We start from the raw sequence: 24,142 nt of genomic DNA, 5'->3' as shown, positions 1-24,142 counted from the left end.
AGACAGAAGCCGTAACCATTAAGCCACGGAGCCGGTTGAATGGGACGTGGTTCTCTGTATGGCTTTTTGCGAGATGAGAGCAGAGGACAACAATCATCTCAACGTTTCCACTTTACCCGGGCTAACGACCGGCAGTTCCAGTTCACGATGATTTCCCTTCATATGTTAAAAACCACTTATGATTTTGGCACATATTCCGTTTGTCAACGTTTCCTGTCATTACTGGCGGGAAAAATCTACGTGGAATCAGCTGTGCAGACCTCATGTGTGACAGGAATGCAGGTTGAGCGACTCCCACGGGCATCAACAATATTTTTCAGAATCCATAATAATTTAAAATATTTATAGTTGTTATACAGTAAAACCTCTTTTTACAAGGTGCCTTTCAGTTTTATAATTTGTAGTTTGCTCTGGAAAAGAAAAATCTTACCTCTCAGACACAATGGCGGTATCAAATTCAAAAATAAAAAAATAACAATAACGGTTTGAAAATCAATTTAGATTTAAAAGATTTTTTTTTTCAAAGGTAAAAGTTTATGTTTTGCAACCGAAATTTAATTGAATTTCTTATAACTTTAAATAACATTGTAAGATCTTCAAACTTTAAGACATGACGGAAAGTGTCCAAAATGACTTATCCAAAAGTTATTGGTGGAATCAGATATCATTTATATCCAAATTTCTGCGTTCTGTTTAAAAAGTACCGTAAACTGGGGTGACTTTGATAGCCCGGGGTGACTTTGATAGGTTTTCCAAATGCCCGTCAAATTGATATTTAATCATTTTTGAGAATTTTGAGTATGTAAGCATTAAGGGATAGCTTATTATCGAACATATATGCAAAAATGTGACTGTTACATTGAATGTATCAAAATTAGTGGCCAAATCAAATTTCTATCAATGTCACCCCGGGCTATCAAAGTCACCCCATTTTACGGTATTTAAAAAGCATCTATTTGCTCATAAATTTGACAGCTGCACCAGATTTTTGATATCATTAATTAGTTGAATTGTTAGTACCTTTCAAAAAAATGTATAATATGAAGAGGTAATATTATCTGCATTTCAATGTTTGGCACCACTTGCCGCGCACAATCCTAACCCAAAGTGCCTCCAGGCCGGGCACTCAAAGTTCGCGCCCAATTCGTCACACGAAACCTCTATATAGACCTGCTTTGTACCGCGGCTTGCATACCTTGCAGGTGCACTCGCGCTCCCTCAATAAACGATTTTATCGTCGTCGGGCGTCGGCCGCCAGACACACTCATAAAATGCTCGTTTCACGCCTATCTTCACACCATTCAGTCGGAAGAGTCCAAACCGGTCGGAACAGCAGTCCTTGGTGGAACACTCCGGTCCCAGGACCACCACGGAAACCTCCACCTAGCACGGCTGGTGGTGGCGCCCTCTTTGTGCGAAAACCTGTTTTGGAAGTAGTGCGCGCCTAAAGTTAGGCAAACTGTTTCTTTGGTGTGAGGAGGGGGGTTGAAAAACAGATCGTGTCAGTGATATCGTTAGAAGGGAAGCCCACTTTTTAACGGTGAAAGTTTTTTCCTAGTTTAAATCAGAAAGGAAAAGCGAAAACGTGTGTGTGGTTTGGTGCGAAATTTATGGCTCCGTGAAGGCAAAAAGAAAGAAAGTTTGCACGCCATTTGGCGCCTAATTGGGCTTTTGCGCCTGCAAGGGCGGCAACCCGGACAACATCACCTCTATCGAAATCGAAAGAAAAACGTTGAAATGCGTGCTGGAAAAGAGGAGGTTTCGTTTTTCAAAATCACACCAACATGTGCACCAAGTTCCCGAAAAGGTGTCTAGTCGAAAAAGTGCCAAGCTTTGGAATTTGTTAAGGGAGGGGTGTCCTTTCAGCGCCCAGTCGGTTATTGTGTGTGAGTTCGAGAATTCCTGGTAGAGTGGAGGGAAGGATAGACGGGTTTGGAGTGGAGCTTCAGGAGTGTGTCCAGGGGACAAACAACAAATAAAACACAAAAATGTCGAAGCTGAAACTCGTCGGCGGAAGGCCAATCACCATCGATGAGGCCATTGTAAGTGCCGCAGGACGGGAATGTCCTTCAGGTTGTGAGTTGCGAAGTTTAGTGGGAGATATTGCTATTTTTAAGGTGTAAGGGAACGGTGCGAATGAATTAGTGGGTGGTGATTCATCGCAATTTTTTTTTAGAGCTGAGCATCTTTTAACGTGATTTGTTATAGACTCGCGAGTTGGTCTCCGGTGGCCTCATCCGGAACTGCATCAAGAAACAGCGTAAAATAGTCGTACGACGTATCAAACTTCCTGATTTTAGATGGAAAGTATCCTGAAGATGTATTTTTGCCTCCTTGACCGGTTCCTAGGTTCTCCGGTGGACACATCCGAAGATCAAATTTGCAAAATTCCTGAAACCACTCTTGCGACATATCAAACTTCATGTTTTTAAATACAAATGTATAACGCTGTTTCCTAATACGGTTCCAGATTTGGCCACCAGAGATCGTCGGAACCGGTTTCGATGGGTCCTTAGATATTTAATATTTTTCTAGGATTTTTTTTTTGACTTAAGCAACCAACTCTTTCTAAGCAAAAATCCATACACTTAGAAGATATGACACCTCAGAGTGCTTATGATTTCCAAGTTTTTTCAACAAATCAAGCAAATCTTTATGTTGTTCAATTTTTTTTGTAAATCGTTTAAAAGTTTTCGAAATGACAAATACAGTTCTCAGTGTTTTCACGAAAACATTTCTATCGTTTTTAATGGAAAAGGTCCTATAAACATGTGAAACACAACAGCTTATAGGAACTTGAAAAAACTCTGAGCAGTTGTCTCAGATTTCGGCCATTCGATTTGTTTTGTATTTTTTAATCCGACTGAAACTTGTTTGGTACCATTTTGCATCATTAGTTTGTCCATATAATTTTCCATACAAATTTGGCAGCTGTCTATACAAAAATTATGTATGAAAATTCAAAAATCTGTATCTTTTGAAGGAATTTTTTGATCGATTTGGTGTCTTCAGCAAAGTTGTAGGTATGGATAAGGACTACACTGCAAAAAATGATACACGGATAAATTTTTTTTGGTGATCACTAAAACTTGATTTGCAAAAAATACTTTTTTTTATTTTTTTTTATTTTTTGATATGGGGACATCAAATGCAAACATTTCAGAAATTTCCAGAATGGGCAAAAAATCTTTGACCGACATATGAATTTTTTAATCAATACTGAATTTTTCAAAAAATCGAATTGCTATTCGCCAAATTTTTTCAACTTCATTTTTCTATTTTAAATCAAATTTGCAATCAAAAAGTACTTAGTGAAATTTCGAAAAAGCGCACCGTTTTCAAGTTTTAACCAATTTTAGGTAACTTCTTTGAAAGTCGCAGTTTTTCAGTGTAAAATATTGAATGTTTAGCCCTTTTGAAATGTTAGTCTTGATTTAAAAATTTTGAACATATTTTTTTAAGGGAACGGAAAGTTTCACGAATTTTTGCAATTATTTGCTTTGATATCGACGTTAGAAAATAGTGGGTTGTTTGGGTGACGCTTAGAAAACATCAATTTTCCTGTTTTTAAACATTTGCATGGTAATATCACAACAACTAAGGGTCGTATCAACAAAGTTCAATAAAGCAAAATATAGAGAATTTTTTCACCTTTAAGCATAAGCATAAGCATAGGTGCCCACCCGCAGTTGCTACTCCGTTATTGACCAGGACCTCCAGAAGTTACATCCACGAGCCGTGGAAGATAAGTGGGTGCTATCTTTCCTCGCTTCGCAACTTCTCAAAGGCCCCTATCATGCTGATCAATACCGGCGCCGGCCACGACCAGTGGTAGGGTCACGGGGAAGTGGATGGGAATGTTAGTCCGATACTTGAGTGATAGAGACCGCCCAATCGACTGCTTCTCCGACAAAGTATCACATGAGTTTTGAGGGGGTTAGTAGATGGGTATGAGGTCAGGATTCACGAGTGGCAGTGATGTGACCATGAGCATTTTGTTTATCGGTTGAAATTTTTAAATCTTAGGCAGCCGGCTGCGGAAAGATAAACTAGTGATGATTTAGAAAGTTTTTTTAATCGAACGCGTGCCAACCGAGCATTAGTGCTATGGGCTGGACTTATCAGTATATTTTTACTGTTTCTACAATTTAGATAACGCGAGCAAATTTCAAATCTCCTCGCAGCACACAATACACGACAAAAATGCGAAACAAAAGGCACACGAGCAGTTCTCTAGGATTTCGGTCATTCGATTTTTTTTGTATTTTTTAATCCGACTGAAACTTTTTTGGTGCCTTCGGTATGCCCAAAGAAGCCATTTTGCATCATTAGTTTGTCCATATAATTTTCCATACAAATTCGGCAGCTGTCCATACAAAAATGATGTATGAAAATTCAAAAATCTGTATCTTTTGAAGGAATTTTTTGATCGATTTGGTGTCTTCGGCAAAGTTGTAGGTATGGATACGGACTACACTGGAAAAAAATAATACACGGTAAAAAAACTTTGGTGATTTTTTTATTTAACTTTTTATCACTAAAACTTGATTTACAAAAAAACACTATTTTTAATTTTTTTTATTTTTTGACATGTTTTAGAAGGCATAAAATGCCAACTTTTCAGAAATTTCCAGGTTGTGCAAAAAATCACTGACCGAGTTATGAATTTTTTAATCAATACTGATTTTTTCAAAAAATCGAAATTTTGGTCGTAAAAATTTTTCAACTTCATTTTTCGATGTAAAATCAAATTTGCAATCAAAAAGTACTTTACTGAAATTTTGATAAAGTGCACCGTTTTCAAGTTATAGCCATATTTAAGTGACTTTTTTGAAAATAGTCGCAGTTTTTCATTTTTTTAAATTAGTGCACATGTTTGCCCAGTTTTGAAAAAAATATTTTTGAAAAGCTGAGAAAATTCTCTATATTTTGCTTATTTGGACTTTGTTGATACGACCTTTAGTTGCTGAGATATTGCAATGCAAAGGTTTAAAAACAGGAAAATTGATGTTTTCTAAGTTTCACCCAAACAACCCACCATTTTCTATCGTCAATATCTCAGCAACTAATGGTCCGATTTTCAATTTTAATATATGAAACATTTGTGAAATTTTCCGATCTCTTCGAAAAAAATATTTTTGGAATTTTCAAATCAAGACTAACATTTCACAAAGGCCAAACATTCAATATTACGCCCTTTTAAAATGTTTGTCTTGATTTGAAAATTCCAAAAATATTTTTTTCGAAAAGATCGGAAAATTTCACAATTGTTTCATATATTAACATTGAAAATCGGACCATTAGTTGCTGAGATATTGACGATAGAAAATGGTGGGTTGTTTGGGTGAAACTTAGAAAACATCAATTTTCCTGTTTTTAAACCTTTGCATTGCAATATCTCAGCAACTAAAGGTCGTATCAACATAGTCCGAATAAGCAAAATATAGAGAATTTTCTCAGCTTTTCAAAAATATTTTTTTCAAAACTGGGCAAACATGTGCACTAATTTAAAAAAATGAAAAACTGCGACTATTTTCAAAAAAGTCACTTAAATATGGCTATAACTTGAAAACGGTGCACTTTATCAAAATTTTAGTAAAGTACTTTTTGATTGCAAATTTGATTTTACATCGAAAAATGAAGTTGAAAAATTTTTACGACCAAAATTTCGATTTTTTGAAAAAATCAGTATTGATTAAAAAATTCATAACTCGGTCAGTGATTTTTTGCACAACCTGGAAATTTCTGAAAAGTTGGCATTTTATGTCTTCTAAAACATATAAAAAAATAAAAAAAATTAAAAATAGTGTTTTTTTGTAAATCAAGTTTTAGTGATAAAAAGTTAAATAAAAAAATCACCAAATTTTTTTTTACCGTGTATTATTTTTTCCAGTGTAGTCCGTATCCATACCTACAACTTTGCCGAAGACACCAAATCGATCAAAAAATTCCTTCAAAAGATACAGATTTTTGAATTTTCATACATCATTTTTGTATGGACAGCTGCCGAATTTGTATGGAAAATTATATGGACAAACTAATGATGCAAAATGGCTTCTTTGGGCATACCGAAGGCACCAAAAAAGTTTCAGCCGGATTAAAAAATACAAAAATTAAAATTGAAGAAAAAAGACCGATTTCGTAGAGAATTGCTCACACGCAAAAAAAATCACTTTTCACTCCGAATATTTTTTACGACCACGCGCTCCCTTTGTCAATTATGCACTCAAATATAGAGAATTTTTTCAGCTTTTCAGAGGTGGGCAAACCACAGACTTTGGGCAAACTGTGCACTAATTTAAAAAAATGAAAAACTTCGACTATTTTCGAAAATGTCACCTAAAAATGGATTTAACTTGAAAACGGTGCACTTTATGAAAATTTCACTTAAGTACTTTTTGATTGCAAATTTGATTTTACATTGAAAAATGAAGTTGAAAAAATTTTGCGACCAATATTTTGATTTTTTTTTTAAATCAGTATTGATTAAAAAATTCATAACCGTGTCAAAATTTTTTTGCACAACCTGGAAATTTCTGAAAAGTTGGCATTTTATGTCCTCTAAACCATATCAAAAAATAAAAATAATAAAACAGTGTTTTTTTGCAAATCAAGATTTAGTGTCAAAAAGTTGAATTAAAAATCACCAAAAAAATTTTACCGTGTATCATTTTTTCAGTGTAGTCCATATCCATACCTACAACTTTGCCGAAGACACCAAATCGATCAAAAATTTCCTTCAAAAGATACAGATTTTTGAATTTTCATACATCGTTTTTGTATGAACAGCTGCCAAATTTGTATGGAAAATTATATGGACAAACCAATGATGCAAAATGGCTTCTTTGGGCAAACCGGAGGTACCAAAAAAGTTTCAGTCGGATTAAAAAAATACAAAAAATAAAATTCTAAAAAAAATGACTTATTTCGTAGAAAATTGTTCCAATACTGAATTTTTCTAAAATTCAAAATATTGGTCTAAAAAATTTTCAATTTCATTTTTCGATGAATTTGCAATCAAAAAGTACTATAGTGAAATTTTGATGAAAAGCACCGTTTTCAAGTTATAACCAATTTTAGGTAACTTTTTTGAAAATAGCCGCAGTTTTTCATTCTTTAAAATTAGTGCACATGTTTGTCCACTTTTGAAAAAATATATTTTTGAAAAGCTGAGAAAATTCTCTATATTTTGCCTTTTTTGAACTTTGTTTATACGACCCTTAGTTGCTGAGATTTGGCCGTGCAAAAGTTTAAAAACAGGAAAATTGATGTTTTCTTATGTACAAAAATTAAATTCTAAATAAAATGACCGATTTCGTAGAGAAATGCTCTTCTGCGATTCGTAAATTCAAATGTTTACAGGTTCACCTCGAGTTTCGAGTTTGAGAGCTTTTATTGGGTAAATATGCTTTGTAAGAAATTTGAAAACAACAATTTATGATATTCAACTTTGAACTGAGGAAAACCCGGAAAACTATTTTCGTTACAAAGAAAAATGTTACAATCCCACCCTTGAATTCATACCAGAGTTCGGACAATGTTCTCTGTATTGGCTATAACTAAGTTATCCCTTTAAGAGCGAGTCCACGAACTGGGCATACCCCTTAGTATTGGACGTCGTTAGGACCTCACCAATCTGCCTGAAATTTTCAGGGGATTTTTGTACATATAAAACTACTAAAATCTTAAAAAGACTGTAACTTAGGCAAAATTCAATTAAATTTCAAAATTCAAAATGCATCTAAAAAAGTGTCTATTTTTCACTAAAACGCCAATAATTCCCTTTAAATTTAACCAATTGCATTTTTAAGCCCTTTCAATTTGAATTATGAAGTTCAATTGAATTTTGCCTGAGTTACAGCCTTTTTAGGATGTTTGATGTTTTTCAACCTTAAAACGTTGTATCCTGATTTGCCCCACTTTCAGTTTACCTAGAGTGCTAATGTTTTGGTCAGATGCTAGTTTTATGTACAAACAACCCATTAAAATTTCAGGCAGATTGGTGAGGTCGATGCGGGATGGGTATGCTTCGCTCGTGGACTCGCACGCACTTAATATAAAACTTGCAGTTTCGCTTTAATTCGCTTTAATGATGATATTCAATCACTCCTGGAAGTTTCATGAAAATATTTTATGGTTAAACTGAGTAAAGAGCCGGTTGAAATTTAAAAATTTGCCATGCCGAACTGTCAAACTGTGTGAGCATTTTTTTCTTTGAACATCAAGTTGATTTATGGGTGTCTCGATATCTCTAGATGGGATGGATAAAAATTTTAGATGAAGTTTCGCGAGACATATTTCTTGTCCATGACAAAGCCCGATTTTGAAATTTTGTTTTTTTTTTTAATTACAGAAATAAAAAACTGACGGTTTTTTGATATGAAAAACATGAAACACAAGTAGTGTCACCCCTGGTGACGGTACCTATATCTCGGCAATGATACAACCAAATGTCTTCAAATTTGTTCTGTTAATAGATGAAAATGTATATGTTTATGCCCTGAAAACAGATTCAAACAAAATTTTGTGTTTTTTTGACTCAAACAAATCTCTGCCATTTGTGCCAATTTACATGTATGTAACTCCTTAAATAAAAATGAATAATTAGTAAAAACTTTGGCCAAATCAAAAAAGCAATTCAATTTTTTTTAAAATTTTGTAAAATTTCGTACAAGTCCGTATTATGCGAAAAATTCCGTACAAAACTTCCGGCTTATTTTAAAATCCTCGAAGAGGTTCGAAATTTGCCTGAAATTTGTTTTGTTTATAAAAATTATCGATAAATTTGACATTTGAAACTTAATTAAACTGTTCTTAGATTTTATATGATATTTGTACTACTGAAAATGGAAATTTGGAGATTCTTTTTTTTTAATTATTATTCACAGATACATAATTTTTATTATTTACCAACTTTTTTAACCATCTCCTGATGGAAAATGGTCCAAAGAATCGTTGAACGGATTCCGTTTTTCGATTCATATTAATTGATTTATTAATAACACTTTGAGAACATTAGAATAATACTGTTCATCAAAATTTCCTTAATAACAGTTTTTTTTCTTTTTAAACATGTCAAAATTTTATTTAAAAAAAAAAACAAAACTTTTTCTAGTACACCCAAAACTGGCAGCGCTAGTCCGAGAGAATGATGGTCTCGAGTCGAGAGAATAGTGGTACCATTCACGGACGCAGAGAACACAGCTCGAGATGGGCGATAGAACTATTCTCTCGAGGTTCATTTGCAAAAAAAGTTCATCCGTCAAACAAAAAACCAAAAGTGTCGACAACGGGAATCGAACCAGAGACCTTTGACAAACCAATCCAATGACTTAGCTGCCTCGGCCACCACAGCTTGGTGACCAAGGAGAAGTCAGAAGTCGATGTATGACACTTGTTGGAGATTTATTGATTTAACTAACGAATGAACTCATTTGTTATGATGATGTGAGTTGGTACCATTATTCTATCGATTTTGGCACTGAGCCCTCAATAAATTTTGAGAGAACGATTATCTCGACTCTGAATTTTGGGTGTAGTACTTCGAGCACTTCTCTACAACGCACTATGATACATTGGGTGGCCAAGTTTCAAATAAGTGACCATCTCCTAATATTTTTGGATATTTTTTTCTCGAAAGTTAACATTCTAACTAAGAAAATCCAAATTTTCAAAGCGCATTGTTTAGTTTTAACTTAGCTAAGCTATTTGAAATATTGTATTAGTACTTTTATATATCGTTTGAAAAGTAATGAGAGAGAAATTCCATGTCAAATAGGGAATCGGTTGTACCGGACCCTCTACGATTTCAATGAAACAACTACTGTTATCCTACGCTTATATAAGCCATTTTTGTGTATATGGCGCCAGATTCACTCGATAATGAGACTTTTATGAGATTTTTTTATTTTTAAGCATGAAAGTCAAATTTGAAGGGGAGCATCAAAATTGGTCCAACGGTCAATTTGGTCAAGTTCCACAATAGGGTTGGGAAAAAGAGCCTGCGGTTTCGCTACCTTTTTCTAAGTAAGTCAAGCATCAACATTTCCCGTTCTCCGAATTCTTTTTCCTCTCCCGGTGAATGGTGGAGATGGGAGCGGCCGGCAATGGATGGCTTTCATGGTGCTGCCTGTCCTGTTCGGGTAGAATTGGTTTTAATTCCCTTTAATCATTTTCTAAGCAACCTGGGCTGGACAATCATCACATGTACATGAAGAAATCCAGTCTGCAACCCGCTAAGATCACCATCTCCATGCGAATGCGAATGCGAATGCGAAAGTCAAATTTGAAGGGGAGCCCACGGTTTTTTTTTCGCTCAAAATTTTTGTGAAAATAGCCTTAGATGTTACAAAAAGACTCACGAAAAGTGTGGAAAATTGACGTTAAAAAAAATATTTTCGAGACTCAAAAATCAAGTCTGTCATATAGAAATTGCCAAAAACCATTAAAAAAACAGTTTTTTAAACATTTTTAATTTTTAAAACCGCTGTAACTTACCAAGGATTGAACTTAGGACAATGGTCAATATGGAGACTTTTATGTAAAATTGTCTGGAAAATCGACTCTCGTGTTCGGTTTTTGAAAAAAAAAAACGGTTTCAGTATATGATTTTTATTTTTTTAGGTGAGTTGCTCCATCCTGCATTTTTCGTAAGTCTTTTTGTAATATCTTAGGATATTTTCACAAAAAAATTGAAAGAGGAAAAATTGTGGGCTCACCTTGATGACCTTTAAACTTAAAAATCACAAAATCTCATAAAAGTGGAGAGATTTTTTTAAGTGTATTTTTTTCGGAAAGCTCGTCAAATTTCCTACAAGTTTGCCTATGACCACTTTTTGATACTATGCAACGGCTTCGAGGTACAGCAATATTTAAATTAGGAAATACAAAAATATTTAAAACACTTACGGCTTTCTCAAATGTCATTATCGAGTATAACTTGCTCTATATACACAAAAATGGCTTATATAAGCGTAGGATAGCATGTCTATAAAGTTTCATTGGATTCGGAGAGGGTCGGGGAAAAAGTGATTAAAAAAATTACTGTTTTGGGCTGGAATTGCTCTGAATTATGGCTTTTAAAGGTCAGATAAAGTTGGTATGATCTTGGATAGTCATAACATGATGTTTGATATGGTGCACGAAAGGGTTCAATGTATACACTCAAACCCCGATGGTTTGACATTAATTTTGTCAAACGAACGGGGTCACGTTTTATTTTGACACCCCTTTTACACGGAGTTCACACACACACACACACACATACACACACACACACACACACACACACACACACACACACACACACACACCCGTGAACCGTGGGGACAGGTGAGGGTCCCTGCGGAGCTTAGCTGCCAGCTACCGGGCGGGTTGCAGTAGGCGGATAGCTGTCGGCGATTGCATACATTCATTGCATCGCCCCCGGACCAGCAGCGGGAGGATGTCTAGGACGTGGCGGAATTGAACAAGGGCACTGTTTAATTTCTTCGAAAAAACCACATGGGTCCGTAAACACCTCTGTCAAGCGATCGAACGCCGCTATAAGTGTTTTAGCCCAAAACCTCACCAAACCCCGAATCCAAGATGTGATGCGACCCGTGTCGAGGGATGCATGGCTGGGGGGGTTCAACAAATTCCCAGTCGATAACGGAGCCTGTGGGGCACAGGGGCGAACCCCACACGTAATTTGCCCTTACTGCGTCACGGCAGGGCACTGGCGCAGCGGACCGTATTTCCCTAGCGACTCGTGGGATTCAAAATGAAGACAAGTGAAACAAACCAACAAAAGGGTCCCGATGCGCCCCAAGCATCGGAAAACACGGAGGTAGAAGAGGACGCAAACGTCGAAATGGCAGGAGGCGAGTCAAACGGCGGCGACACAGCAGGCGGAGTGGCGAGCGCGTTCCGTGGAAGCGGGAAGGTGTTGAGATCCCCAGTGTTGAACCAGGCGGCTGCTTCGAGTCAGCAGATAGGAGTAATTGGAGAGGAGACTCCCAAGTCATCCTTGTTGAACTTCGCCGGCAGTACCCCTCAGGACGGAGTCCTGCTTGGAAGGACCGCGTTACAGGAGGTCAGGAGGAGGGTCAACGAACTCTTTGATTTCATCAAGGACAAAAACAACGTCCACACCAGAATCAAGCAGATGGTGAATGGAGTCAAGGCAGCCATGAATGCCGCAGAGCGCGAAAACAACTCGCTGGTGGTGACGCGGAATTCACTGAAGCTCAGAGCTGAAAGAGCCGAAGAAACGCTGAATGCAAAACTGGAGGAGGAAGCGCTACGGGAGAAAGAACCGAAAACGCCGCCCGGCCCAAGCTCTAAAAGGGACAGGGAAACGCCTGGAGAGGAGGAGGACGCAAAGAAGCAGAAGCAGGGGAATGGAGACAGTCCGGACCCGGCGAAGGAACCAGAACCAACCCCAGGGAAGGAGAAGGAATGGGAGAAGGTCAAGAAGAAGAAGCGGAAGAAAAAAGGGAAGCAGAACGAGGACACCCAAAAACCCAAGTTTCGCAGGGAGCGTAACAAAGGCGAGGCTTTGGTGGTCGAGGTGAAGGAAGGTGTTTCGTACGCAGACCTCCTCCGGAAAGTACGAACCGATCCGGAACTCAAGGAGCTTGGCGAGAACGTGGTTAAAACCAGGCGCACCCAAACCGGAGCGATGCTTTTTGAGCTGAAGAAGGATCCCGCGGTCAAGAGCTCAGCTTTTAAGTCCCTCGTCGAGAAAGCCGTAGGCTACGAGTCGAAGGTAAGAGCGCTATCACCGGAGACAACGATCGAGTGCAGGAACTTGGACGAGATCACGACGGAGGAAGAGCTAGAAGATGCGCTGATCGTTCTTCTGGATGACCGTACGACACCGATGGCAATCCGGTTGAGGAAAGCCTACGGCGGCACGCAAATTGCGTCGATCCGACTATCGACGCCTTCGGCGTCTAAGCTGCTGGAAACCGGCAAGGTCAAAGTAGGGTGGTCGGTGTGCCCACTGAGGCCTGTTCCTCGAGTGACCCAGCAGATGACGAGGTGTTTCCGCTGTATGGGCTTCGGCCACCAGGCGAGAAATTGCGACGGTCCCGATCGAACCAACAGTTGCAGAAGGTGTGGTAGAGAAGGCCACATGGCAAGAGACTGCAAAAATCAGCCGAAGTGCGTGCTCTGTAAAGAAGGCGACGGCAATAGCCATGCGACGGGTGGCTTTAATTGCCCGGTGTACAAGAAGCTGGCCTCGGGCAAAAAGTAATGGAGGTGTCCCAGGTGAACCTCAATCACTGCGACACTGCACAGCAACTGCTGTGGCAGTCGACCGCGGAGACGGGGTGTGACGTGGCAATTATTGCAGAACCGTACCGAGTTCCACACGACAACGGAAACTGGGCCGCGGATACAGCAAGAATGGCGGCGATACACGTGATGGGGCGGTACCCCATACAGGAAGTGGTCTCGAGGGCGTTTGAAGGATTCGTGATCGCCAAAGTAAACGGAACCTTCTTCTGTAGCTGCTATGCTCCCCCAAGATGGACCTTGGAGCAGTTTCAGCAGATGCTGGATAGTCTGACCGATGAACTGATCGGACGAAGCCCGATCGTTATCGGAGGTGACTTCAACGCGTGGGCGGTCGAGTGGGGTAGCAGATGCACCAATGCTAGGGGGCATAGCCTAATGGAAGCTCTGGCAAAGCTAGACGTTAGGCTGGCGAATCGCGGAACCAGCAGTACCTTCCGCAAAGACGGTCGTGAGTCCATTATCGACGTTACGTTCTGTAGCCCGCGACTGGCGGCCGACATGAACTGGAGGGTGAGTGAGGACTATACCCATAGCGATCACCAAGCGATCCGGTACAGCATCGGGAGACGAGCCCCTGTACCAGATAGGAGCAGCCGGTCCTACGGAAGGAAATGGAAGCTGCAGTACTTCGACGAGGGTCTCTTCGTGGAAGCGCTCCATTGGTGTGATGGTCCCCAAGACTTGAGTGCCGACGTGCTAACAGCACAACTGGTGACAGCATGCGACACAACCATGCCGCGGAGACTGGAGCCAAGGAACTGTCGTCGTCCAGCCTACTGGTGGAATGAAGAACTCGGTACCCTTCGGGCAAGTTGCCTCAGCGCCAGAAGACGAGTCCAGAGAGCAAGATCCGAAGCAACTAGAGAGGAGTGCAGAGAGGAGTACCGGTCTGCAAAGGCCGCGCTCAAGAAAGCGATCAAATGCAGCAAGACAAACTGCTTCAAGGAGTTATGCCAAGACGCTGATGCAAACCCTTGGGGGAGCGCATATCGTGTAGCGATGGCGAAGATCAGAGGCCCATCGATGGTGGCTGAAACGTGTCCCGACAAGCTGAAGGTCATTGTGGAAGGGCTCTTCCCAAGACATGACCCAACGACATGGCCTCCTACACCGTACAACGACGAAGGGGGTAGCAACGCCGAAGGTCATCTGATCACCAACGAGGAACTTGTGGCAGTAGCGAAGAGATTGAAGGTGAAGAAAGCTCCCGGTCCGGATGGAATCCCGAATTTCGCCCTGAAATCGGCGGTTCTAGCATTCCCGGACAGGTTTCGAACAGTCCTGCAGGAATGCCTGGACGAAGGACACTTCCCCGACCCGTGGAAGATTCAAAAGCTCGTGTTGCTGCCGAAGCCAGGCAAACCACCGGGGGACCCATCATCGTATAGGCCTATATGTTTGCTGGACACCCTCGGAAAGCTTCTGGAACGGATCATCCTTAACCGGCTGACCAAGTACACGGAGAGCGAGCATGGCTTAGCAGCGAGGCAGTTCGGCTTCCGTAAAGGGAGATCCACGGTGGACGCCATCCGGAAAGTGGTCGAGAAAGCCGACGAAGCGCGGAGGAAAAAACGCAGGGGGAACCGTTGCTGCGCAATAGTCACGATTGACGTCAAGAACGCGTTCAACAGTGCGAGCTGGGCGGCCATAGCAGCAGCGCTGCACAAAATGAAGGTGCCTGACTATTTGTGCATGATCTTGAAGAGCTACTTCGAGAACCGCGTGCTGGTCTACGACACTGCCGATGGACAAAAAACCGTTGTTGTTACCGCGGGAGTTCCACAGGGATCCATTCTGGGTTCAGCACTGTGGAATGGAATGTATGACGGAGTGTTGACACTGGGACTACCCAACGGCGTAGAGATTGTGGGCTTTGCAGACGACATAGTGCTGACGGTAACCGGCGAAAATGTCGAGGAGGTCGAAGTGCTGGCTATGGAGGCAATCGCAATGATCGAGAACTGGATGCTCGAGGTGAAGCTGCGGATCGCTCACCACAAGACGGAGATGGTGCTGGTTAGTAACCACAAGAAGGTGCAGCAGGCCCAAATTCACGTTGGAGAACACGTCGTGCACTCGAAGAGAGCGCTCAAGTACCTCGGGGTGATGGTGGATGACCGGCTGAACTTCAACAGCCACGTCGATTACGCCTGCGAGAAGGCGGCTAAGGCGATCATGGCACTGTCGAGGATGATGCCGAACAACGCTGGACCCAGGAGCAGTAGGCGCCGCCTCTTGGCAAGTGTCGCGACGTCCATACTTAGGTACGGCGGACCGGTATGGTGGACGGCGCTGGGGACGAAGCGAAATCGAGCGCTGCTCGACAGAACGCAGAGACTGATGGCCATGCGGGTTGCAAGCGCGTACAGGACCATTTCGTCGGAAGCAGTTGGCGTCATAGCCGGAATGATCCCCATCGGCATCACACTGGAGGAGGACACCGTGCGCTACACCCGGAGAGGCACGAGAGGTATCCGGGAAGCTGCGAGAGCCGAATCGCTGGCAAGGTGGCAACGTGAGTGGGACACCACGGAGAAAGGCAGATGGACGCATCGGCTTATCCCGTCCGTATCCACGTGGGTGAGCAGAAGGCATGGAGAGGTCACCTTCCACCTCACACAGTTCCTGTCGGGCCATGGCTGCTTCAGGAAGTACCTGCACAGGTTTGGACATGCAGAGTCTCCTCTCTGTCCGGACTGCGTCGATTGCGAGGAAACACCGGAGCACGTGGTGTTCGCCTGCCCTCGCTTCGAGGCAGCGCGAAGCGAAATGCTGGCCATTATCGGAGCGGACACCAGCCCGGATAATGTGGTGCGAAGAATGTGCAGCGACATCGCCAAGTGGAATGCGGTCGTCGGAGCGGTGACGCAGATCACTTCGGCTCTCCAGCGGAAATGGAGAGACGATCAGAGGAGGAACGACTAGGAGCCTAGTCGAAAACCCACGAGTGTGGCTGTGAAGGAGAGCACGTTATGATGGTCGGCTCTACCAAATCGGTACACGTCTCGATGGTCACAGGAGTCGAGAACCCACGAGTGTGGCTGTGAAGGAGAGCACGTTATGACGGTTGGCTCTACCAAATCGGTACACGTCTCGATGGTCCAAGGAGAGGGCTGCATATGACTAGCCGATCAAAAGCAACGCGATTCTTGGGCGCGGTTAAACCCTCGCATGGACTCATATGTATGTAGGACAGGAAATGGTTCTAGCACCCGGCATGGATCCTGTAAGTAGACTAGTGCAGAAAATGCAACGCCTCCCCCCGAAGTTATACCGAAAGGTGGTCCCGGGGGGACAAGGGCACGGCGTTCAAGGACTGGTTTAGTGGGTCGGGAAAACTCTTTTTTTGTTTTCCCAACCCCACACTACCTGAGGAATGAATTCTCAGGTGTCTGGTAGCAGATTCCGACCTTGTAAAAAAAAAAAAAAAAAAAAAAAAAAAAAAAATAAAAAAAAAAAAAAAAAAAAAAAAAACCAAAAAAAAAAAAAAAAACACACACACACACACACACACACACACACACACACACACACACACACACACACACACACACACACACACACACACACACACACACACACACACACACACACACACACACACACACACACACACACACACACACACACACACACACACACACACACACACACTACCAAACGTTTGTTTTTATAGTGTGCGTAAGCGCCGTGTAAAAAGTGACAGTTCGTCACTTTTTAGTTTGACTTAGACCAACCAAATAAAAAAGTGTCAAACGAAAAAGTGACCAACCAACGGAAACTGGTTCCAGAGATACCAGGTTATGCCAGAGGCAATATGTTGAAATGTCAATTGTCATGACCAGTATAAAAACCCATATTGAATCCCATATTGAATCGATAATTGTCTCCCGACATAGGAAGCGTTCTTTTATTACGTAACGCGAAAAATCGGACTTTTAGACCCCCCCCCTCGTAACAAAATTTCCATACAAATTTTAAAATTTTTGTATGGAGCGTAACACGGCCTCCGACCACCCCTCCCCCCCCTACTGCGTTACGTAATAAAAGAACGCTCCCATAGGATGCGTGTTTTTATTACGTAACGCAAAAATATGGATTTTTGGACCCCCTCCGCCCCCTTCGTAACAAAATGTCCATGCAAAAAAAAAAATGTATGGAGCGTAACACGGCCTCCGCCCCCTTCCCTCTCATCAGCGTTACGTAATAAAAGAAGGCTCCCATAACATCCCTGAGGACACCGGCCACTTCAGGGTGATGCCAATATATATTAAATGTAAATTTTCATGCCGATCCAATATGGGTATCACGGTTTTTGATGCTGGTAATGAAAGTTGACATTTCTAAATAATGTTAAATCCCTTTTCCACCCAACAGGAACTTCGCCAAACAGTATTCGGCTCGGCAGCCAGTCCACCCCGGGGCGAATGGACCCGCACCGGGATAAACTATGGTGCCGCTAGTGGAGTACGCAACCGTAATCGGCGCACTTCTGAGCTGAATCGGTTTCCCCATTTACCCCCATTCCCCAATGTAACGCCGTTTTCTTTCAGGAGTACCCGTACGGGCTGCGGACACCTCGAAACGCGACCCGCGGCATGCAATCGGTGCTGCAGGCCTTCATCATCAAGTATTTTATATTCGATTGTAAGCCTAGAGATAAGTCTGTCGTGATGGAGGAGTTGCTAAAGCCCACCGAGGCGGAACAGGCACAGGCTCTGTATCTGGCAATCTCGGACATTCTGTGGAACATTGGTGAGAAGACCAAGGCACTGATTGTTCTGCCCGGGGAGAATTCGCTGATTCCGCACAGCCACGCCTATTTCCAGGACAACGTCACCGAGAAGCTGTTCTTCTTCGAGTTTACCAAGCTGGACGAGATGCAGATCTTCATGAAGCGGTACCTGCCCTACGTGAGTGATTCGTTCGATTTGCTGAAGAGATCTGTTCTAACCCTGCTTCATCTTTCCTAGTTCACGGAGAACCCCGGTCCGGGTGCACTGCTGTTGCTGTACAGCGCCGTGGTCACGCGTGGCATGGAGAATCTGCGAAACGATCTGGACGCACCAAAGGGAGCACATTTGATGGGTCCGTACGAGGAAGGCTCATTGAATATAGTCACTTTGATGCTAACTGGCCGTGCCACGCCGTACCTGCACAACGGCGTCGTTTACGTCGGCGACGAGGACCACTACGTGAGTATTGCAGAATCTACGACCGTAAACACGAGCGATACGGCTTCTTTCGGAATAACTACGATTTGTGAACCTCCAACGAAGTGCCGCTGGCCGTAAGTCAGGGTATAGAATTCCATGGAGCCGCATTGCATCTGTTCGGTTGATGATTCGCTGGGGATTCCGTTCAAATTATTTGCATTCAACATCGCATGCAAAGCAGTAACTTGCATGCAAAGCGCAAACTTGCGTTCAACCTAGTACAACTCGATTACACTGTTCTGTGCCGTAACTTTGCTCTCGTGTGTTCTGTAGGCCTTGCCCCAGTTTGGAATTCTTGGCCGCGGATCGATCGGCCTTCTGGTTTGGGAAGGGGAAAACGAAGCGATGCGATCGGCCTCGCGACAGCCCGGAAGTCGGCTCAAAACTCCAGCCACGCCCGTTTGGGTGAGCTGTTGCTGCGGCCACTACGGAGTGCTGTTTAATTCCAACCGGGAGTTGCTGCGGAACTACCATGCCGAGAAGCGCTTCGAGCTGCACTACTACACCTGTGCCGGATGTTACATCTCGATGACCGTCGATAACCGCCAGCAGGAGGACGGGGCTGATGATGGGGATGGGGACGGAGAGCGTAAGCAGAGTGACATGGTGTCGACTCCGCTGGAGCGGTTGATTCATACCAAGTGGATGGAGGCTAAGTTGACTTATCACGGGCCGCTGCCGGCGTCGTTGAACTTTTAAGGGATGAGGGAGCTGAGCAGTTCCGAAAGATGTTTAGTCAATTGAAACGATAGATCTGATCGGAAAGGTTGGAGGATGACCGAATTAGTTTTACCAGTTTAATATGTTTAAACTTAAGATGTGAACAAGAAGGTCACCCTGATCACACTCAATTTAGGTTTTCATTAGAATGAGAAGGGTGATTGGATTGGTTATAGTTATATTTGTTTCAAATTTGAAGTTTGGTCAAAAGAACAACTTTACTCTCATGTTTGGGATAGCATGCCACTCGCCGTACAAAAATTTGATCGAGCGTGTGTCCAGATCCAGATCCAGTACAAAAACGTTTTTTTTTTTTGGTAATCAGTTTCGGTAAAATATATAAATACTATTGAATTCAAGCATTGCAAACGCTTCAATCCAACACGCGTCACATCAAATCAGTGTTTGGTTTGAGGGATTCTCAAAATCAATATGCAATCTTTAATTACACAAGTATATTTTTCGTAATTCAGCTTTTCTTTTCTATGAATTCCCTTTGCCAGAATAGAGATCTCCAAGGTTTCTCTCACGCACTCCATCATTCTGTGTTAGTATTTGTATTTGAAGTATTGTTTTGGTTTTGAACGATTGTGATTGGCTGAATTCCAAGCAGCTGATTTTGTTTACAATTTTTTACGCAGACATAGCAAATCGAGTAGATCAATCGTCTGTAAAAACCAGTTGTTTACCACGTGCTCGTGGTATAACAAAGGACACAGCTGATTTTGACAGACGAATCATTCTACTCGATTTGCCTATGTCTGCGTGTAAATTTTGTTACAAACTAACACACTCTCGCGTGTGGATATCTCTATGAGCCTTAAGTTTTCTATACACTTTTGTGGGATGGTCATAGAAAATTGGCATGAGAATATTTGAAAATCTGAATCTTTAGAACGAATTTTCTGATCACTTTGGTGTCTTCGGCAAAGTTGAAGGTTAGGGAACTTAATAAGGCATCTTTTGTCTTTCAATTATGGTTGATGTGAAATCTGATACGAAAGTTATGATCTTCTATTAAAAATAGGATTTTTGAAAAATATCGTGCATATGCTCATACTAATTTATATGTAAAATAAAAGTTCGAATCTTAAATTACTTAATATCCCTTTTGATAAGTTTTACCGTTGTGAATCTAAAGGCATCCCTGATTTATTTATTTTTTTACGTCATTTTCAGTTTTTGCAATCAGAAAATGAGTCATGAACGAAGAGAACCTCTGTAATAAAAATATTCAAAGAGCTGTGATTTTTTTTTGCAATTTTCTAATCTAATTTAATCTAATCAGACCCTAGCGCAGCCAATCTTTCGAAGGGATCCTGGAGAGTGCCTTAGGTTAGATGACGCCTAGCACTCTTCTTGTCATTTATTAACATTTGTAGTGCGCCATTGCATTAGAATGCATTGAAACATCACAAGCGTTAAAGCGGCCAGGCCTACTGCGTAAAGCCGTATCGCAGAGATGATTCGTAATTGGGTTGAGTTTGAGCACTGAGTGTTCGAACAACAACACAATTCTGAATCGACAGGGGAGGAAGAAGCGTGGGGACACACCACCATACACTCCAAGATTTGGTTGTATTCGTTGGGAGCACCATGCTAAGAAGGTTTGGTACTCCCGGACCCTCTGGGATGGGACATTGTATTTCCACGAATGCCCTGGACACTATTTGCCGTGGTTATAGCGCCACAACTCGCTCTCTGTAACAGTATTCCTAATTCCAGTCCACGCTCATCAAGTCGCCATGGCCTAGTGGTTAGCATTTTTGCTTACCAATCCAAAGGACGGAGGATCGAACCCCGCCTCGAGCGACTTTGATTTTTCGTTCATATTCATCATTTCAAATTTCTGTGTTCTTAACTTTCTCGTTGGGAGTAGATGGGCATCGAACCCAGAACCATTCGCTTACAAAGCGAACACCGTAACCAGTCAGCTATAGCCGCTCCCTATTTTTTCTGCAATTTTCTATTATTAAACATATTGTTTGCTGAAATACAGCCTCTTAAAGTTTGAATTTGTGATAAATGAGCTTTTCTCAGAGTCACGTAATTAGCCTTCATTTTTTCGACGACGATATCTCGGAAAGGTTTATTCAATCCAATTCACGGATTTCCACTGTTGGAAAAACTTGTTCGGCAAAACTTGAGAGATAATCCTTCTTGCTAACTTATCATTACATAACACATGATTTGATTTCAAATCAAAACGATTGTAGAAGACAATTGCAGAATAATTGAACGCAAAAGTGCTGATATGCCAACATTAGGTCCTCGATGAAAATAAATGCTCTTCCACTATTGGTTATGTTTCAAATCTTGGGTGAGTTTTCAAAAAGCTGTAAGAGCCACCGTGACCTCCAACACTGATTTTCGTTTTTCGCAAAATTGAAACAAAATTTCATTTATTTTTAATTAAGGGCACTTGAAGGACGTGTAGATGAACAATCTCAAATATTTTTGAAATTGGTTTATCGTTAGAAGGTCGAACACCTATGCAAAAAGGGCTTCGTTTACCAATGGCTCTTACGTCCTTTTGAAAACAAATCCGAGAAATGAATTGAAAATATTATGAAATTTTATTTTATGATCACCCTAACATTTAAAAATGGTGTATATATTGTTTTGACTGTTCTGAAATACAAGGCTTAAAGACAAATATCGAAACAAGTAGAAAAAATAAGTTAATAAAAGAAAATTGTATGAAATTTTCTCAGCTCTATGATCGTATTATTTGGAGGGGTTCTTTTCCATGATGAATTTTTTTTAATTGCAAATATATTCGAAAAATAAAGCTAAAAAATCTTTTAACTTAAAATTGTAATTTACATTATTTTTTTACTTATAAGAATCATATTTTAGTACCAAATGTTGCACCATCCTAAACTCTGGCGCATGAGATTGTTCTCCCTTTAAACATATTTTTTTACGTTGGAAATTTAACTTGTAGCAATAAGAAGTGAAATAGAAAAAAAACATGAAATTATTTTTCCGTGTTGCATTTTTTTTCTAAGCTAAGGCTACCAAATCTTGGTGAGCAAAAATCAGTACACTTTGCTGATATGACCCATGGAATAGCATAAATTGTTAAGGAATTGTTTCGATCAATTACAAAACTGTGTCGTATTTTACAAAAGTTTACAAATTTTACAGAGTGCTCACGACTTGCACGACTTGTAAAAAATAAATAAAAATCTTGAAGAATTTTATGATTTTAAAAGAATTTATCACCATCTTGAATTCAAATTTCATCACCGTGTGAACTGATAAATCTAAAAAAATCTATGAATTTTTCAATTCATAATTTCATAAAACTTTGTTGTATCAGATTCCGAACCCGAATTTTGGCCGATTTTTGCGTATGACGATGTAAAATAATGTAACCTTCAAAGTCGGGCTACCTTTATGCTCACAATAACATTTTTTTTATAAGCATCGCAGATGTAGAATTATATTTTTGCTTATTACTATTATTTTTTATATTGGTGGAGCACTTGAAATCAAACCATTTAAAATATTATAACGTATTGGAAGTGTTTAGCAACAAAATGTAAAATATCATGTAACTTTTTGCAGCAATACAAGTACCAACCAACTTTTTAAATGTTTTGCAACGTTCTTTAACATTTTTGATCGTACAATTTTGTTTAATTATAACTTGAGTAATTGCATTACCCACAGGTAAAATCTGTAATAATTACATAATGGAGAGATGAAGCACAGATGGCAAAAACTTTTTTAAGGGCATTTCTTATTCATTGCTATTTACAAATCATTCCAAAATAATTTGAGGGATTTTTTTTCTTCGTTACAAGCGATCATTTGTGTTTTTAAAAAATGATTCATAAAATTGGAACCAACAGAGTTTGAGAAATTTATATTTAATTTTTTTTTGTGATCGAATTATAATCATTAATCATGATTGAAGAACCCAGACATACATTACAAATCGTTATTCAATCTCAACCATAACCAAAACATGATTTGATAAATAAACTGTCGTCATGTTCAACACACTTTAAATCACCAATAAGATATCTGCAGTAGTACAAGCGTAGCAACGAGGGTGTTATGCAAGTTGTATAAAACATCTTCGTTGTCACAAACAGCACCAGTGTTACACTTTTTTACGTTGCAAAATCGTTCCGTTTCCCAGGAACAACTAGAGCTTAGCTACGATGTGATACTACAAACGCCATTATTAGAAAAAATATCGCTAAATGTTTCCTAATATGACCCTAAACATCAGAATACAGGTGGTTAATGTGTACTTAATGATTTATGTTGTTGTTTTTTTAAAATATCCGAAAGCCATAACTTTAAATCTTAACCCCTGCACACCATGTCAAGCGCAAACAAATCCGACTCAGAATAAACAGTTTTGAATGATTTACCAAACAACTCTCGACGCAAATTTGTGTTGGCTTATAATCAGCTGTTGCTATTATTTGGAAATCTTAGGCTAAAAACCAGTAGCCGTTCGCGCACAAACTCCAATAGAGTAGTCAAATATGGTTGAGATTTCACCGACCGCAAAGCCTAATCCTAAACCAGGCCTGACGCGCGATGGACCCCGTTCGATGCACCCTACATTTTGGTTATGTTGGGTTATGCTAGGGTAAAGGGGTAAAATTTTGGGTTAACTTTTTAGTAATATAAATTTTATAATTTTTTTCTAAATTTGAATTTAGTTAAAATCTAGGATTTTTCTTATTTTTAAAGAATTTTGATAGTAATTTCACCTTTAAGTATGATGACAACCAACTTAAGGTTGATTCCCTTTGCTCAAACATTCAATCTCCAAAAGGGAAGGGTAGGAGGAGGTTTGTTTAGGCTACCGCGCGCACGTGACTTGTCGTAGGCTTATGGTTCAAGCCTCGCATGCAAGGTTGACATCTCGATGTTGTACAACACTCCTCGCTTAA

At 40.7% G+C, this 24,142-nt stretch overlaps 1 protein-coding gene across 1 annotated transcript; it reads left to right on the top strand.

Moving 5' to 3' along the window:
* The first annotated feature begins 1,319 nt into the window (after positions 1-1,319).
* Positions 1,320-23,495, top strand: LOC120414408 (inactive ubiquitin carboxyl-terminal hydrolase MINDY-4B). Its single transcript, XM_039575589.2, has 5 exons — positions 1,320-2,042; positions 17,662-17,751; positions 17,838-18,197; positions 18,258-18,479; positions 18,774-23,495. Exons 1-5 carry the CDS (start codon positions 1,989-1,991, stop codon positions 19,197-19,199), a joined length of 1,152 nt encoding a protein of 383 aa, XP_039431523.1. The 5' UTR covers positions 1,320-1,988; the 3' UTR covers positions 19,200-23,495.
* Positions 23,496-24,142: the final 647 nt, after the last annotated feature.

Source organism: Culex pipiens, chromosome 3 (assembly GCF_016801865.2).
Source record: "Culex pipiens pallens isolate TS chromosome 3, TS_CPP_V2, whole genome shotgun sequence".
Classification (NCBI taxonomy): domain Eukaryota; kingdom Metazoa; phylum Arthropoda; class Insecta; order Diptera; family Culicidae; genus Culex; species Culex pipiens.
This window is presented reverse-complemented; position numbering and strand designations above follow the sequence as displayed.